This window comes from Brassica oleracea, chromosome C8 (assembly GCF_000695525.1).
Source record: "Brassica oleracea var. oleracea cultivar TO1000 chromosome C8, BOL, whole genome shotgun sequence".
NCBI lineage: Eukaryota > Viridiplantae > Streptophyta > Magnoliopsida > Brassicales > Brassicaceae > Brassica > Brassica oleracea.
The window spans coordinates 36,336,484-36,351,661 of record NC_027755.1 but is presented as its reverse complement, the minus strand read 5'-3'; the positions used below and the strand labels follow the sequence as shown (position 1 = coordinate 36,351,661).

Sequence of the window (15,178 nt, the reverse complement as noted above, 5' to 3'; positions counted from 1 at the left end):
TTTACCCTTCTTAATTTCATTTTGATTTTATTTATTCAATTATTTTAAAATATTATACCTTAATCATCTAGCTTTGCTGAAGAACTGATAAATAGTTTAATTTATCTTTAATTAAGTGTAAGTTCTAGGTCTTCGATCTAAAATATACATAAATACACTGTTTTTTATTCGATGTGTTGTGAGATGGCTTTGGTTTTAGACTTTTAGTTCAATTATAAAATGCAGAAATTGGCTATACAAACAGACCAACGACCATGATGCAAAAATTTATATGAGATCAATACTATTGGTAAAATAAACTAAACAAAGATCATATTCAAAAGCAGTTCTCACAACTTATAGCGGCGTCTTCTTTTGTCATATTCTTCTTTCTGTGATTTTTCTGAGACAGAGTCAAGTGGAAATATAAGAGAAGTGCATCGGCCACAGACTTACTGATCCGACATGTTCAAAAGTAACTAAGAAAGTACGCCTTGAATAAGTTGAAGAGGATACAGTCTTACACCAAGGCGTCAGCTCCTAAAATAATGCTTATGCATAGTTGTTGCTTTTATTCACTTTGTCTGGTGTTAACTATTTTCAACGGACTATAAAGACAATCATATTTGGAATTCATTATCATCTTTGGCCACATGTTAGTGACCTATTATGTTTGTGTTCTATTCTTTCATATCAGCATTACGACAAACTAAATCTTTAACGATAATAGCTACTGAGATGTCATCCATAATATATGTAAACTGTCTCGAGTTTTGTCTGACCAAAGATTGAAGTTGAAATTAAACATAGAAATAATTAGAAGTATCTAAATTTCACACATTCAACTTTTACATAGCTTAAGATGATCTACAATTACATCTAAATGGTATAAAATATTAAATAAAGATAGAATGCTAAATAGTTATAAAAACATTAAAATATGCTTAATTAGGAAATGTATTCTTTTTAGAATTTCCCAAGTAAACTATAATCTATATATGTAAAGAATTATACAAAATCTGTTGTGGAGAAAAATTTGGAATCTGTAAAGAAGTTGGAGAATTTCATGCACATCATTTAAATAAATAAAATCACCACCAACAATCAGAAAATTGCAGTCTAAACACTTTTCGTTTTTCCATAGTTTTTTTTGCCTTGCTTTGTTACAGTTTTCCGTTACAAGAAATAAATTGCATTCACATAATTACGCTGTTTAGATTAAAAAAGCTTGATCAAACGGCATTAGGGGTGTTCAATCCGGATATCGGTTCGGTTTCGGTTCGGTTTTTTCGGTTTATAAAAAATATCTACCATATTAAAACCATATTTAATATGGTTTGGTTCGGTTTATATACCGTCGGTTTTCGGTTTATTCGGTTTTATACCAAAAAACCGTAAATATATTTATCTTTTAAAATATTTTGTGAATTTTACTTGATAAGATTAGATATCGGCTTTAAATTTAATTATAACATGGCGTTATTTTGGTTTTTAAATAATCTATTTTCTATTTTACTATTTAAATAATCAGTAAACATATTTATTTAATAACAGTAATATTTTTATGGAATAAAAGTAAGAAATATCAGTAATCCATAATACTATTAAACAAAAAAGTAAAAAATATGTTTTTTTTAAATTTGATAAAAAAAATTTGAACTTAAAATAAAATATTAAATAACTAAAATAAACATTTAAGTAGGAAGATCATACCAATAAAATAAATTAGGTATATATTATTAATTATATTATATAATTTACATATACTTATACTTTATATTTTAATTGATCGGTTTATTCGGTTTATTCGGTTTGATCGGTTTATATACCAAATCATATCCATATACCACGGTTTTTTAAAAATGACATTCATTCGGTACTACCAAATCCAAACCATTTTTTCTATTTCGGTTCGGTTCGGTTTTAATTGGTTCGGTTTTACCGGATTGAACACCCCCTAAACGGCATGGTAGAAAAATAGTTTAACAAAATATCATTCAATTTACCCTAAACAACATTAACAAAGCTGTATATAATATGTTCATAGAAGAAGGTTCACGTCTAGGAAATGAACGAATAGGGTGCATTAATAAGGTGTTTAAAGACATGTCCATACATTTTTTTTTTCTGCGATAGCTTATATACGGTCAATAATTTTACTCAATATACATTTGATTCAAATAACAAATACTATAAAATAACGAGAGGTTTAAAAAACTACATGTCATTAACCAATAATACGAACCACAACAAACCAAGCTCGGCACACACGTGAAACCTTACTACCTTGAAGGCCACTTTTTAATTAAAAACTGCCATTGTTATTTGAAAACAAATCTGTTGAACAGATGTGACATACAAGTTACAATTGACACCACCCAAACATTTCAATAAATGGCCAACATGTATCATCCTATTGCCCCCTGCTAAGGGCCCGCAGATAACTGTTTTCATCAGCAACCAACTTTGAGAAAATAATACGATTATGATCATTTTAAAAAAATGATTTTATATACATATGGTGCAAATACATCAAGACAGATGTAGGACGAAGTGGAACAAAAAAAAAATCAAAAGACAAATTTTCCAACACCCACATTCGTGAAAGTTATGAATTCAATGGTTCTAAAACTAAAAAAGTGTTTGTAGATTTAACCATATTTACATAAAAACTTATATAAGTAATATAAAAGAATATCTAGAAACATATTATAACTTTTAAACCATTGGTTTAGCAAAATAAATTAAATATGAACACAAAAAATAGGACTGTTGATTTAATGGAGAAAGGAATCCATTAAATTGCTTAAAAACTTCGAAAAAAGTTTCAAAAAATTATAAGTGAACTGCAACATTTCTACAGTCGAATCAAACTAATTTTCTGTTTGTTTGGCTCATCACATTATACATAATTTTCAATAACAAAAATATTAAAAGTTTAATTTTGTGAATAAAAAAAAGAATAATAATTTTAAATTTATCTAGCAACTTATATTCTAATAATAGCTGATCAATAATTTAAAAATTGTCTAGCAACTTATATTTTAATAATAGCTTATAATATTTTTATGCTAAAATATACATACAAAATATGTATAATCAAGATTAAAAATTAAACAAAAACCCCGGGCGTAGCCCGGACAAATCCCTAGTGTTAAATATAAATCCTGAAAATTTGAGTCATTTCATTTTGCCAACATCGATAGGATATATCCACCAACCATTAGTCTATTAATTGGTTCCAGTATTTTACACACAGGCACAGCGACATGGAACCCTTTTTTTAGCAACAGAGATGCATGGAACTAAAAATGATTAAATAATAAGACGAAAATCTTTCATGTTGACGTGGACAACTATGCACAGTTGAGTTATTATTACCGACAGAAACAAAACTGACGTTCATTGATTGTATGAGTCAGAGCGTCCTCTCCGTTAGCTGGTCCCATGCATTTGTCTCCGTTCGTTAAAAAGCCGTTAATTAATCTCCCCCGTTCCGTATGCTCTCTCCGCACGTGCCATCATGTGGCCGCAGCGTTCAAAACAGCGAACCTAGAGTCTCCACGTGGCTCTACTCTATTCCCTTTATCATATTGGGCTTATAAATTGAGAAATCAGCCCTAAATTTAAATGGTCCAAAGCCCAATAGTAGATGCAAACAAAGAATAGATTTGTTCAAATTGAAAGAAAAAAACATTTGCCCCAAGAGGTAAACCCTTTTTCATCTTCTCCGGCCTAAACCACGGCGGATGATGGAAGAGGAGAATTTGAGAATGATGTAGATTGCTATGACGGCGATCACGGTTCTTTCCTTTCTTTTTGGTAAGTTAGTTTAGTGTATATATGGAGTCTGGTTGTGTGACATAAATGAAGTATCAATGTAAGAACCCGTGTTGGGACTCTGGATCTTAGTTAATATGCTTGGACCTAATCAAAAAGATCATTAATGATCATCCTTGACATTTAGAAATCCTTCGCTTCACATGTTTAGTTTAATCATGTAGACTGGCAGTTGGCACGTTAATCACATACATACCGCATATAGTTGTTGTATTTTCTAAATCAAAATTTTGAGGTATTTAAGTAAATTAGTTAAAACAAGAGTTACTTTTAAACTTGAGTTCACTAAATTTAGAAATAAATTTGTTTTCTTTTACTAAACTACTATTCTCATCACTTTTATATCACTTACAAAATTTTCAAATTATGTTATTCATAATTATTATTTACAATTTTTAAAGTTCTGATATGTTCATAGCATATACTTTTTGGTTTAATATAAAACGATAGATAAAAACAAAATCGATAGAGAGAGAGCCCTAGATCTGTTTACCCCCTATTTCTCCTCTCCTCTACCCTCCTCCTGTGTTTCACTCGCTGAGTCGTTTTCTCTGATCACTGAGAGAGAGAGTGAGACCTTATTTGACAAATATCTCCTTCTTCTTTTTTTTTACATCTTTTTATTCTCCTTCTTCTTCTCTCCAGACAAGAACCACAAAACGACAACGTTTAACACCCAAACACCAGCAAGACGCTCTTCGTCCTCCTCTCTGTTTAACCGATTTAGATTTTTCCCTCACAACTCCCTAAAAAAAAAAATAAAAAAAAAATCTCAAATCAACACCACTTTTCAAATAAAAAAAAACCCTAATTTCAATCTCTACATCTCTGATGGGCTCCTCCTCCGATATCGTCCCTGACCGATCTTCCCCCGCCGACGAGGCTTCTCCGGTCACCGGTACCAAAATCCCGGCGGAGCTCAGGAGAACGAGGCCTTCGCGAGCCTGCACTGTTAGGGCGCAGGAGCGGCTTCAGGAGCAGCAAGCGGCGGAGAGAAAGGTCAGGCCTTTGAAGAAGGAGTGTAAACGGAGGGAAGAAGAGGAGGAAGATGAGAAAAGTCTGCGGCAATGCGTTGTTTCAGGCAAAAGCAAAATCGTTACTTCTCTTGTCCCGCCACCGGAGCCTTCGCAGATGCCGCGGTGGAATCTTAGGTCTATGTGGGAACTTGCTTCCGTACTCAACTTCTTGCATGTCAGCTCTCTCTTTCTCTTCACGTGTCTTGGTTCTTAGCATCTCACTCACTCCCAAGTTCTCCTCTCTTTTTTCTTTTTTTTTGTTCCTTGAAGGTTTTTAGACCGCTTTTGAAGATCAACACGGAGTTTTCAGCGGAAGAGTTTGAGACGGCTTTGCTGAATCCTAACGATACTTTGAGTGACATTCATATTCCTCTCCTAAAGGTTGGTGCTTTGGCTATCCATTTCTTGTCTTCTTTAAGCTACTCGTGTCTTATTGATGCTTTCTTAAGTCTTTTTTTTTTTTGTGCCAGTGTTAACTCCAATGTACTTCCGAGAGTTTGCCTCATTGGCATGAACAGAGCTTCTTGGTGCTTTTTTTTAGCTCTTATTAGCATCCGTTTCTTAGCGTCTTGAATGGTCACATTCTGTTAAAAGGCTTAGTTGTTAATTTTTTATTTGTGTAGCTTCCCTCATAGACACTTATAGGCTTGTGCTACCCATACAGGATCACTAATTTTCTCTGAAACGCTTTCTTACGTCATTTTATAGTTTCCTGAATTTGTATTATCCGAACCTTCTCATGAATGATATCATGGTTTTTTATTTGTTGTGCATAATTCATGTGGATGATTTGGAATCTGATATAATCTTTAATACTATGAATGTCCAAATCGCTTAACAATTTACCAATTTGCTTTCTTTTCAATCTGCAGGCCATTCCTCCTGTAACTAGAACGGCCCTCACGCGTGATACTTGGGTCACTGTCTTGTGCAGAAAAATTAGAGATTGCTGGCATTGGGTAATGATTGCTATACATCTTTGATCTGATACTAGAAGTACACTTTTTGCACTAAATCATGTTCTCACATCACATGTCCTTCGCCTACTTGTTTAGGTCGCAGAAGGGGACCTTCCTATTATTGCCTCGCAAGGGTTAGTTGTTATCATTCTCTAAATCTCTTGGTTACTGATTCGGAAGCATTTATAAAGCGTCTCGTATTAATCTTGTAGGCGGGAGATTGAAGTGTACAAATCTCTTGATCCAGCCATTCGTGTGGTGATTTTGAAAGCTTTATGTGATATTCGTGTTGAGGTATTGTTGCTGCTCTATGCCAATCTGCTTGCCGTTGAAATGGAACTTCCATTATGTTATCAATGTTCGTATGATTGGCTTGAAAACTAGATCGTTATAACAGTTACAGTTTCGATTGGTTTTGTGTATTTCCGCAGCAAGAGGATATCAGGAGCTACATTGACAACTCCCTTAAAACTGGTGTTCATCTATCAGCTTTTCGCAAAGATCGCGTAGGGGGTGATTCACATGGAGTTAATTTTTGGTCTGTGGCAAATACAAAAAGACATGAATAGGACTCCCCTGTTTGCATATATCTGATAGCATATGTTTGTTTCTTTTTTTTAAGGTATGAGGATGATCCCTTAGTTGGTCACCGTTTATATCGGGAAATAAGGAAAGCAGAGGTGGTTAAGGTCAGAACGAAGGGTTCCAAGATTCTTCCTAACGTAACATATCAATGGGAAACTGTTGCCACCAATTTCGATGAATTCCAAGATGTTTCTGTAAGTCTCTACTACGAGCAATCTCGATGAAATAACTTTCTATGTTTTCACTGCTGATTGAAAAATGCTCTCTGTCTTTGTTTTGCAGGAGAAACTTAATTCAAGTAGTAGTAGAATTGAGATTTCTCTAGGGAAGAAGTTAACTAGAGATATGCTTCCTGAGATAGAAAAAGAACACAAGGTTCCAATTTGCTCTCTGTTTTTCCTTTTCATTTCTGTTTTCACTTTGGTAACGTTGCTACTGAACTCTAATAATTCTTATTTATTGCATCCTTTTATAATTTATTTTTTTCTGTGTCAGAGGAAAGAAAAATTGTTGAAAAAGCAACATAGACAGGCTCTTCTCCTTGATAACTATTTGGTTGTCGACGGTCTTGGTGCTGGCCGTTCTCTTCGTGACAGGAAGCCAGTTAGATACACTTTTGGTAAGGTTATAACCTTGTTGGGAATTCATGAATATCCATCTTGATTTCTACTCGGCTGAAGAGCTTTTCTAATCGTTTAATATTTATTGCAGATGATTATGATAGGTCGATAAACGAAGCAATCAAGATAACAAAGTACGTCTTGAGTGTCGCTTTTATTGAAGCATCTCTGCTATTGTTTTCCTTTAACATGTTGTTTGGTGACTATTGCCTCTTACATTCCACTTGTTTTGAAAACACTATCTCAGGAAGAAAGATCCATCACCAGAAGAACCTTTCCTCCACAGAAGAGAATCAGCCAGGTTGGACGCTCTTGCGAATGGCAGTTCGACATGTTTAACCCACCCAGCTGAGCCTGTGAACGATACAGCATCTGCGGGATCTTCTGATTTTGCTGATTCTGATGGGTTCGATGAGCAGAGAGATGAATCCATGGACAGAAGGCAAGATACAGTGTATTATTTCTTTCCCCTTATAATTTTCTCACGCTAGATCTTTGCGAAATTTAATGTCCTGACAGTAACAGGCGCAGACAACGGCCCCAGCGGTATTCAGCGACGGACTTTGTTGAAACTGTTTCAGACAATGATGCAGGATTCGAAAGCGATGATGACATTGTTGGGGAAGCAGTTTATGATGAAGAGTATCTTAGGAAGCGTAAACGGAAGAAGCAATCTAGTGGTTCTGAGGGAGAGGAAGAGAACGGAGATGAAGAGTACAAATGGGATGAAGACAATGCTGAGTACGAGGAAGAAGAAGAAGATGAAGAAGAAGAAGATGAAGATTCTCTAAGTGGTAGCGAAGAAGATAGCGATGAACCCCGAAGAGGTAAGAAAATGCCACGGAGAGAAGCTAAGTCAAGATCAAGATCAAGGTCAAATGATTACCGGACAGGTCTGAGACGTAGTAAAAGAGCCACAAGAATCGATTACCAACAATATGAGTTCTCGGAATCAGACAAGGAAGCAACAGGAGCGGCTAAACGGAAACGATTGGTTGAGCCAGATGAACATTCCGATGAATCAGGGAATGGGAACTTCACAATGGGAAGTGAGGACTCGGAAGAAAAGGCAAATGACCATGAATCAGAATCTCCTGATGAAGAAGAGACTAGAGAAGTCAATGACAATGCAGAGAAAACAAATGGCACAGAGAATAATAATCAAGTGAACAAGTCAAACGGCACAGACCAAGAAGTTGAGGGTGCAGTAGGCAAAAGGCATTACCTTGATTTAAACGAGCTTGCTCCTGTATCTGGTTTTGATGATGGTCCAAGTACAGTTTTGAAGGATGATGATAAGACAGACAACTTATAATCAAAGACATAGAGACCGTCTTAAAGCTCCCTCTGTAAACAAGATATTTACGAGTTATTTCTGGCAGAAACCTCTTCAGTTGAACGGTAATCTGCATTCAAGCATATATGCCTTCTAGTTTTTAAGTTATCAGGCAAACACGGCTGATAAGTGAAGTGGAGAGGTCTCTCCTGTGTAGATTAGTTTAGTCATTTTGTTCTTACCCTGAAAAGGAAACAATGAAGAGGGTGAACCAGAGATTCCTACAAGCTGTTGGTTATGGAACTATTATTAGTGTACAATTAACTTTTGTATTTAACCATATGAACACGTTCAGGGTCTCTTAGATTTTGGTAAAACGATGCAGCTTTGAGACTTTTCTGAATGGCGGTATTATGGTCCATGGAGTAATCCTCTAAAAGATGTGAATCTCTTTTTAACGTTGTCCCATGTATACATTTGTGAGCTTAATCCCATGAAGTTACCATGGAATCCTTATAGCTACAGAAAATGAGTTGGTTCTTTGGATTTCTCAGCTATTTGGAGCGGCCTTTCCATTATTAGTATATCTTTCTTCTCCTCCTCAAACAACTATAAAAAGGAACTATATATAAGGTGAAACAATTGCTTCTTATAAATCTTTGGTTTTCGATTATTGCTACAAATTCAACTGATAATGAATTCATAAACATACGTTAAACAGAAAACTTATAAATGGTTGAAGGAGAAGCTTTGAGATCGCCACATAAGTCTTTTAATCAGAATCATGAGAGAGACAGGATAAGGAACAGACAGAGAGTCAGGAGGAGAAATGAAGATCATTAAAGACTAGCCATGGATATTGAACATGATGAGTAGAGAAGATCTCTCTGTATATGTTTATAACAACGGCTTGTTTTGGTCTTCGGAAACAACTGATTGACTTATTTGTATGGAACAAAAGAAACTTTATATTATTTGGGTAAGAAACAGAACATGAAAACACTGTCCTTATGGTTCACGTTGGAGTTGCAACTTGACTCGAACCAATACTGAAAATTTAAATGTATTATTGAATATCATGCGTTGACAATGTAGCACGTTTTGATAATTGAATTAGTTAGCTGTTACGATTTTTTATTGTATAGTTGGTTTATGAAATTAGTTAAATACCATATGTTGACAATATCTCTATGATTGTTAAGAGAGGCTTTTCAGTAATAGTTTAATCAAGAACTAAAAGATTTTTAACGTTAAAATCCCTCAACTAAGTTTGTTTTGGGTAAAAACCCCCAAACTAAGTATTTAACGTAAAAACTCACAAACTAACTTTATTTAATGAAGTAAACCCTAACAGGTCATAATTACCAATAGTACCGGCAAATCTTTAGTTTAGGGGTTTCTACATTAAGTAAACATAGTTGAGGGGTTTTACCATTAAAAATCAAAAAAATCAAAATTTTATAATATTATCTAAAAATTAGTAACTTAAATTTTCAAAATTAGCATTTTTATTTTTTTTTTTGTAAATATATAAATTTGATGTGTTCTTAACATCAACATTATATATGTATAAATTAAAAATGTAAAAACTGAGAAAATATAAAAAAAATTATATAAAGAATTTAGACGCAATAAGACTTTCTTCCCTAACTTCCAGATCAGACATATTCCAAGAGCACAAAATACTATGGCGGACAAGCTTGCAAGTGGTGTGAGGAGTTCTCCTTCAGCTATGTTATATGTTGATTCAATACTTTCGGTTTGGCTTTCTGAATTGCGCGGTTCAGTTACTTAGTTCTCGCTTATGTTGTCAAAAAAAAGTTACTAATTTTTAAATAATATTATAAAATTTTGATTTTTTTTTGTTTTTTAAATTTTTAATGGTAAAACCCCTCAACTATGTTTACTTAATGTAGAAACCCGTAAACTAAAAATTTACCGGTAGTATTGGTAATTATGACCTGTTATGGTGTACTTCATTAAATAAAATTAGTTTGGGGACTTTTACGTTAAATACTTACTTTGGGGGTTTTTACCCAAAACAAACATAGTTGAGGGGTTTTAACGTTAAAAATCCATAACTAAACAACTTGCTAGAGAATGAGTTCTTCGAATCATTTTCAAAGGCTCATCCATGGAATTGCGAAGTAGCAGCTCAAATCACAACCAAATGAAAATGTTCACAAGAAAGATTATAGTAATAGAGAAAAGAGAAATATAATCTTATTAATGTTTTTTTTTGTTCAAGAAATCTTATATACTTATTAATATTTAGTCTCAATAATTATTATTACACACAAGTGTATACGATTATTTCAATAAAATATAACTGAGAAATATAATTACAGAAAACATAAATAAAAAATGTTATTAATGTTTTTGTTTTAATTTTTTTGGTCAAGAAATATTTTTCTTAACTATTATTACACAAATGTACACCATTATTGCAATAAAATAGAATTGAAAAATATCATTTAATTCAGAAAACATAAAAACAAAAGACTCTCAAACAGCAAACTTGGACTTGAGATTGTTCACAGTTGCATCATCAGTCCTAAACGTTTTGGTCAAAACAGCGTTTGGAATCTCAGGCATAGAACCAAACAGAGTACTAGGCAGAACAGCCGATCCTGGAAGCTGGCTGTTAAAAGAAGTTATCAAACGTGCTTTCCCTTTACCAACGTTCCATTGAAAATGAACCAACCCTCTAGGGACAACAAACATCTCTCCGGCATGTATAACCTTCGAGAACAAAGTGTTGTTCGTAGTCAAGAACCCGACGAAAACAGAGCCTTCGATCACAACCCCTGCTTCTGTTGCACGAGGGTGCGAGTGAGGAGGGTTCACACCGCCTGGTGCGAACTCGACGTTGTTCATAGAGAGTCCTAAAGTGTTTAGGCCAGGAAAGGTTAGGACGTTGGCGGGGGCCACGGCTACGCCGTTACGGTTTGAGGTGTTTAGAGGAATGCCTAAGCCGGAGAAGAAGAAGTCAGAAGCGGAGACTGATGACTTGCATGGGAAGCCATTGAGGGAAGGAGGAGCTTTGAGATCGCCGACGCAGAAGTCTTGTAAAGGGTCAGAGTCGGATGAGAGAGATGGGATTACGAGTAGGCAGAGAGTTAGAAGGAAGGAGATGGGGAGAGAAGTCATGGCTTTCAGAATGATGAAACAGAGCATCCTCTGTTTTGTATATATATATAAGTGGTGTGTGTTTATGAAGAAAAAAAAACTATTTTGACTTGTCCTCTTTTTAGTCTGTTACTCTGTTTTACTCGGTTTCTTAAACCATCATTGACCCTGGTCTCTTAACTGGAGTTATTAGATTCGGCTAAGAGATGGTTCTTAACTTTTCTTAGATTTTAACTAAGAAAAACTAAGAACCGTCTCTTAAATAAGAGATATAAGAACCGTTTCTTAGCCAAAAAGTGTAAAAGAAAAAAAAAAAAAAAAAAAACAAAAAATATCAAATCATGAGTTAAGCACCTCGGTTAAGAGACCAGGGTTAATGATGCCCTTACGTTTTCTAAAGTTTTTTAAATTGATTTTGTCGTAAGAAGCAATCGAAAAGACAAGAAATCTGCAGAATATTTCAAAGTCGATGGTTAATTAGAGAAGTTTCATTGGCTTAATCATGAATACATAATGACTTCATGACTTAAGCTCTGTCTTTAAGAATAAAAGATAATTTTTAGTACTCGGTTGAAAATGAGTGGTTGATAATTCAAGAATTTTTCATAAATAAATTAGTTGGTAAGAGCTTAAATAGTTTATATTTAATAAGTTTTTGGTCTGGACAAGTCTATTTGGGTTTGTTAAAGTGGCATTTTCATATATAATTTATTAATTAGGAAGAAATAATTACTAGTCTTCAAGTTTTTAAGTTTCAGTACATATTATGAGAAAGATTCAACCAAGTTCTCAAAAAACAAAGTCCGGATTGAATTTGACGTATGACACAAGGCAGGTAAAAACTTTGCTTGTTCTGTAATAAAAAAAATTCTAGTACGTGTTGTTACATACAGATTAGATACAAGGATGCTGTTTTGGTATCGTCTGATGTATGATAGAATAAGTAAGGATCCACATTCATGATTCTGATGGCATTTCGATGAAACTACGAAGCATATTGAGATTCTGAGATATCTGTAACAGAATTGCTTCTCCTTCACTAACATCTAACACGTCTGAAATATGCTGCAACAATTCACCTTTTGATTCAATCTCATGTAGTCTCTCTGTTATCTCTGAGATCTCCTTCACTAACATATCTTTTCCGCTTCCCTTCTCTGTAACAAAACCAAAAGAAGATTAAGACAGTTGTTTGCAAAAAACAACGTCAAAGAAACATATAACCAATGAATCTCTAACCTTTCTCTTCCTCTATGATCATCCCACCATTGTTTTCTTTAGTCTCCTCTTCTGAATCTTTCATTTGCACCAAATCTTCTTCATGATTTGATGAACAATCCGGTTTAGTTTCATTGTTTTCTTCATCAAGAAACTCTTCTGCTTCTCCTCCTCCTTCGCCGTCTTGATGTTGTTCTCCTCCTTTGCTGTCTTCTTGTTGTAGTTGTTCCTCTTCTTCTATCAACAACCCATATCTCAACCTATAAGCCTCAACTTCAGCTTCAAGCTCTTTCATATCCTCCTCTCTCTTAACCAACAAACCACTCAAAGACTGCACAGCCTCCTGATCATACTCCGCCTGCTCATCCATCATCCTCTGATACTGCAACGCCTCCATCTGAACCGCAGCTTTCTCCGCCTGAAGCCTCGTGATCATAGCCATCGCGTTGTTCGCCGCAACAGCCGAAGCACTCCTCTCTTCATCCAGCTCCATGTACAAATCCATCAGCGACTTCCGGTCCAGCCTAACCTGCCTGTTCAAATGATGAAGTATCGAATCACCGTCCAACACTTCGGCGTCCGGACCGGTCTGATCAATCAAAGTCTTCTTCATGGACCTTACAGACCAACGCGGACTGTTCTGAGCCGAATCAGAAAAGAATCTGTTGTTCCCTCCTCTTACGAAACTCGGCGTTCGATCAAGTGTGTCTTTGTTGTTAGCTGCTTCTTCTTCCTCAGGCAAGTTGGAAAAATCCATAGTTCTTTGGTTGAATGAGACTCTAGGAGATGGACTCGGAGCAGCAAAGAAAGATCTGTTCCCATTACTATTCGGTTGTTTTTCGGTTTTTATCTTCAACAACTCTCCACAACAAGAACAACGCTGCTGCTGCTGCTCTTGAAGCCTGTTGTTAGCTCTGAGATCAAGCTTCGAGCCTGTGACCGGAAACGCCTTCTGATGCTCATCGTCGATAAGAAGCTCGAGATCCTTATGCAAGATACCGATAAGAGACTTGTAGGTGTCAACATCAGTTTCTTTCTCGGTGGCGAAAGAGAGGAGGCAACCTTCGCACATTCTTTTGATCTCGGAGAGTTTCTTGTGGACGTGGCAGTAAGCTAAGGAAGAGACGTTCTTCTTGTGAGAGTCGCAGATGGAGTCGTTGTAGTAGAAGTCGGGGTTCGTTGGGACGAGGACATGGTCGAGTCTTGTGCAGAGGAGGCAAGGGGTTTTGAGGTCGAAGAGTTTGGAGAATTGGTTTGAGGAGAAGGCGAGGAGGCCGTCTAGGAAGAGGAGGATGATGATGATCCATTCGAGGATGGCGTAGATTAAGAAGTGTGGGAATGTTCCGAGCTCGTCTTCTATGAAGTTCTTGAAGGAACGGTTTGACATTGATTATCGATGATAGAGAAGGGTTACATGAAGATTTGAAATGGTGGCGAAAGAAAAAAGCAAAAAAGAGGTTATGTTATGACCTTTCTTATTTATTCATTCTATTTTTGGAATGTAATAAGATTTGAATTAAGGTTGAAGACCAATATTACCTGAAATAACGGTTAATCGCAGATAAGAATGGACTTCTATGTTTTTGGATTTTTCAGGGATAGTATCCATTAATGGGGGTCTTAATGATTATCGCTAATCATCCATTTAAAGTACTTATGCCCCCCCCCCCCCACAAATCATCAATTGAGAATAATGGGGCACATGACAATCACGACTTGTTTTAGCTTACCACAAAACAAAACACACAGAACAGAGTTTTTTACAAACAATAAACACACACAGTTCGTCCATGTTTCTTTTTATCCCCTGATTATTCTTTTCAGACAAGAATACATAACAGCTTTTGACATAGTAACATCAAAAACAAGACTAAGAGTAGTTTAGACCTAGTATGTACTACTAGAACAGAGAAACAAAGAAAGAAGCAAGGTCTTAAAGATTCACCTTGCTTTTTTAAGTCTAAGCAACTCTAATGGTGTTGCTATTGCTATCTCCATCGCTGAAGCTTGGCATCATCGTGAACGCCGAACGTCTTGAGTTGGATGGTTCGTTGAGGTTAAAGGACAGAGAAAGGTTGAGAGAAACCGGAGCAGCATCTGTGTTTAGATTGAAAGCAGGATTTGCTTGGAAGGTTACTGGAACCGGATGGACAATAGTTGAGGATAAATCGTAGGGATGAAATGTCTGTGGTGCATTCTCCTGAGTTCTTGTCTGCACTGGAACTCCAGCGCTGATGTTAGTTTCATGTAGCCATGAGTTGTCCTGAGCATGATCTTGCTCCATGTGCATTCCCGTGACCTGTAAAAAACAAATTACATGATATTTGTAAAAACTCAATTATTGAATCTATCCACTTTCTAGAACAGCCTAAGACATTTATCCCCAGTATATGACACTTCATTTTTATCTTTTAGTCCTAAAGAGGAAATACTAAAAAAAAAAAGAAGCAAATTCTTTCTCAAAATAAACTCTAGAGAGCAAGAAAGGGAAAGAACTTTCAGAGAGCAGAGAACCTATAGGAATGGCTTTACCGTCTCGGTTGTGATATCGAAAAG

At 35.6% G+C, this 15,178-nt stretch overlaps 4 protein-coding genes across 8 annotated transcripts in view; 1 reads left to right on the top strand and 3 right to left on the bottom strand.

The window, feature by feature from the left end:
• Window positions 1-4,341: 4,341 nt before the first annotated feature.
• LOC106307220 lies at window positions 4,342-8,747 on the top strand. 4 transcript variants are annotated; one of them, XM_013744114.1, is made up of 12 exons: window positions 4,342-5,010; window positions 5,106-5,216; window positions 5,708-5,794; window positions 5,891-5,928; window positions 6,007-6,088; window positions 6,226-6,332; window positions 6,417-6,573; window positions 6,662-6,754; window positions 6,875-6,998; window positions 7,091-7,133; window positions 7,247-7,453; window positions 7,525-8,747. In XM_013744114.1, exons 1-12 carry the CDS (start codon window positions 4,651-4,653, stop codon window positions 8,312-8,314), a joined length of 2,199 nt encoding a protein of 732 aa, XP_013599568.1. In that variant the 5' UTR covers window positions 4,342-4,650; the 3' UTR covers window positions 8,315-8,747. The 4 variants fall into 4 exon arrangements, with proteins under 4 accessions (XP_013599568.1, XP_013599570.1, XP_013599569.1 ...); XM_013744116.1 differs by having other exon boundaries at window positions 4,343-5,010; window positions 7,247-7,441; XM_013744115.1 differs by having other exon boundaries at window positions 4,343-5,010; window positions 7,247-7,441; window positions 7,519-8,747.
• Window positions 8,748-10,690: 1,943 nt separating this feature from the next.
• Window positions 10,691-11,457, bottom strand: LOC106310880 (germin-like protein subfamily T member 2). The gene has a single exon (XM_013748115.1). It carries the CDS (start codon window positions 11,450-11,452, stop codon window positions 10,781-10,783), a length of 672 nt encoding a protein of 223 aa, XP_013603569.1. The 5' UTR covers window positions 11,453-11,457; the 3' UTR covers window positions 10,691-10,780.
• A 716-nt stretch (window positions 11,458-12,173) lies between these two features.
• LOC106307285 (probable myosin-binding protein 5) lies at window positions 12,174-14,240 on the bottom strand. Its single transcript, XM_013744197.1, has 2 exons — window positions 12,644-14,240; window positions 12,174-12,561 (listed from the first exon to the last, which is right to left on the bottom strand). The coding sequence occupies exons 1-2, from the start codon at window positions 14,007-14,009 to the stop codon at window positions 12,362-12,364; spliced, it is 1,566 nt and encodes a 521-aa protein (XP_013599651.1). The 5' UTR covers window positions 14,010-14,240; the 3' UTR covers window positions 12,174-12,361.
• An 87-nt stretch (window positions 14,241-14,327) lies between these two features.
• Window positions 14,328-15,178, bottom strand: part of LOC106307286 (transcription factor MYB1R1-like) — a 1,550-nt gene continuing 699 nt past the window's right edge. The window contains exons 3-5 of one of the 2 annotated variants that reach the window (XM_013744199.1): window positions 15,155-15,178; window positions 14,708-14,921; window positions 14,328-14,641 (exon numbers count right to left, since the gene is read on the bottom strand). The exon at window positions 15,155-15,178 is cut by the window's right edge and continues 1 nt beyond it. In XM_013744199.1, the coding sequence (XP_013599653.1) occupies window positions 14,583-14,641; window positions 14,708-14,921; window positions 15,155-15,178 (297 nt within the window). In that variant the 3' untranslated portion in view covers window positions 14,328-14,582. Of the gene's footprint in view, window positions 14,922-15,154 lie in introns of both variants that reach the window. The other variant, XM_013744198.1, reaches the window with a different exon arrangement.

Coding starts and splice junctions, on each gene's coding strand:
- LOC106307220 (XM_013744113.1), top strand. CDS start 4,651: ATGGGCTCCTCCTCCGATATCGTCCCTGACCGATCTTCCCCCGCCGAC. Junction 6,755..6,874: donor AGATAGAAAAAGAACACAAG/GTTCCAATTTGC, acceptor TTTCTGTGTCAG/AGGAAAGAAAAATTGTTGAA. Junction 7,134..7,246: donor GAAGCAATCAAGATAACAAA/GTACGTCTTGAG, acceptor ACACTATCTCAG/GAAGAAAGATCCATCACCAG.
- LOC106310880 (XM_013748115.1), bottom strand. CDS start 11,452: ATGCTCTGTTTCATCATTCTGAAAGCCATGACTTCTCTCCCCATCTCC.
- LOC106307285 (XM_013744197.1), bottom strand. CDS start 14,009: ATGTCAAACCGTTCCTTCAAGAACTTCATAGAAGACGAGCTCGGAACA. Junction 12,562..12,643: donor GATCATAGAGGAAGAGAAAG/GTTAGAGATTCA, acceptor GTTTTGTTACAG/AGAAGGGAAGCGGAAAAGAT.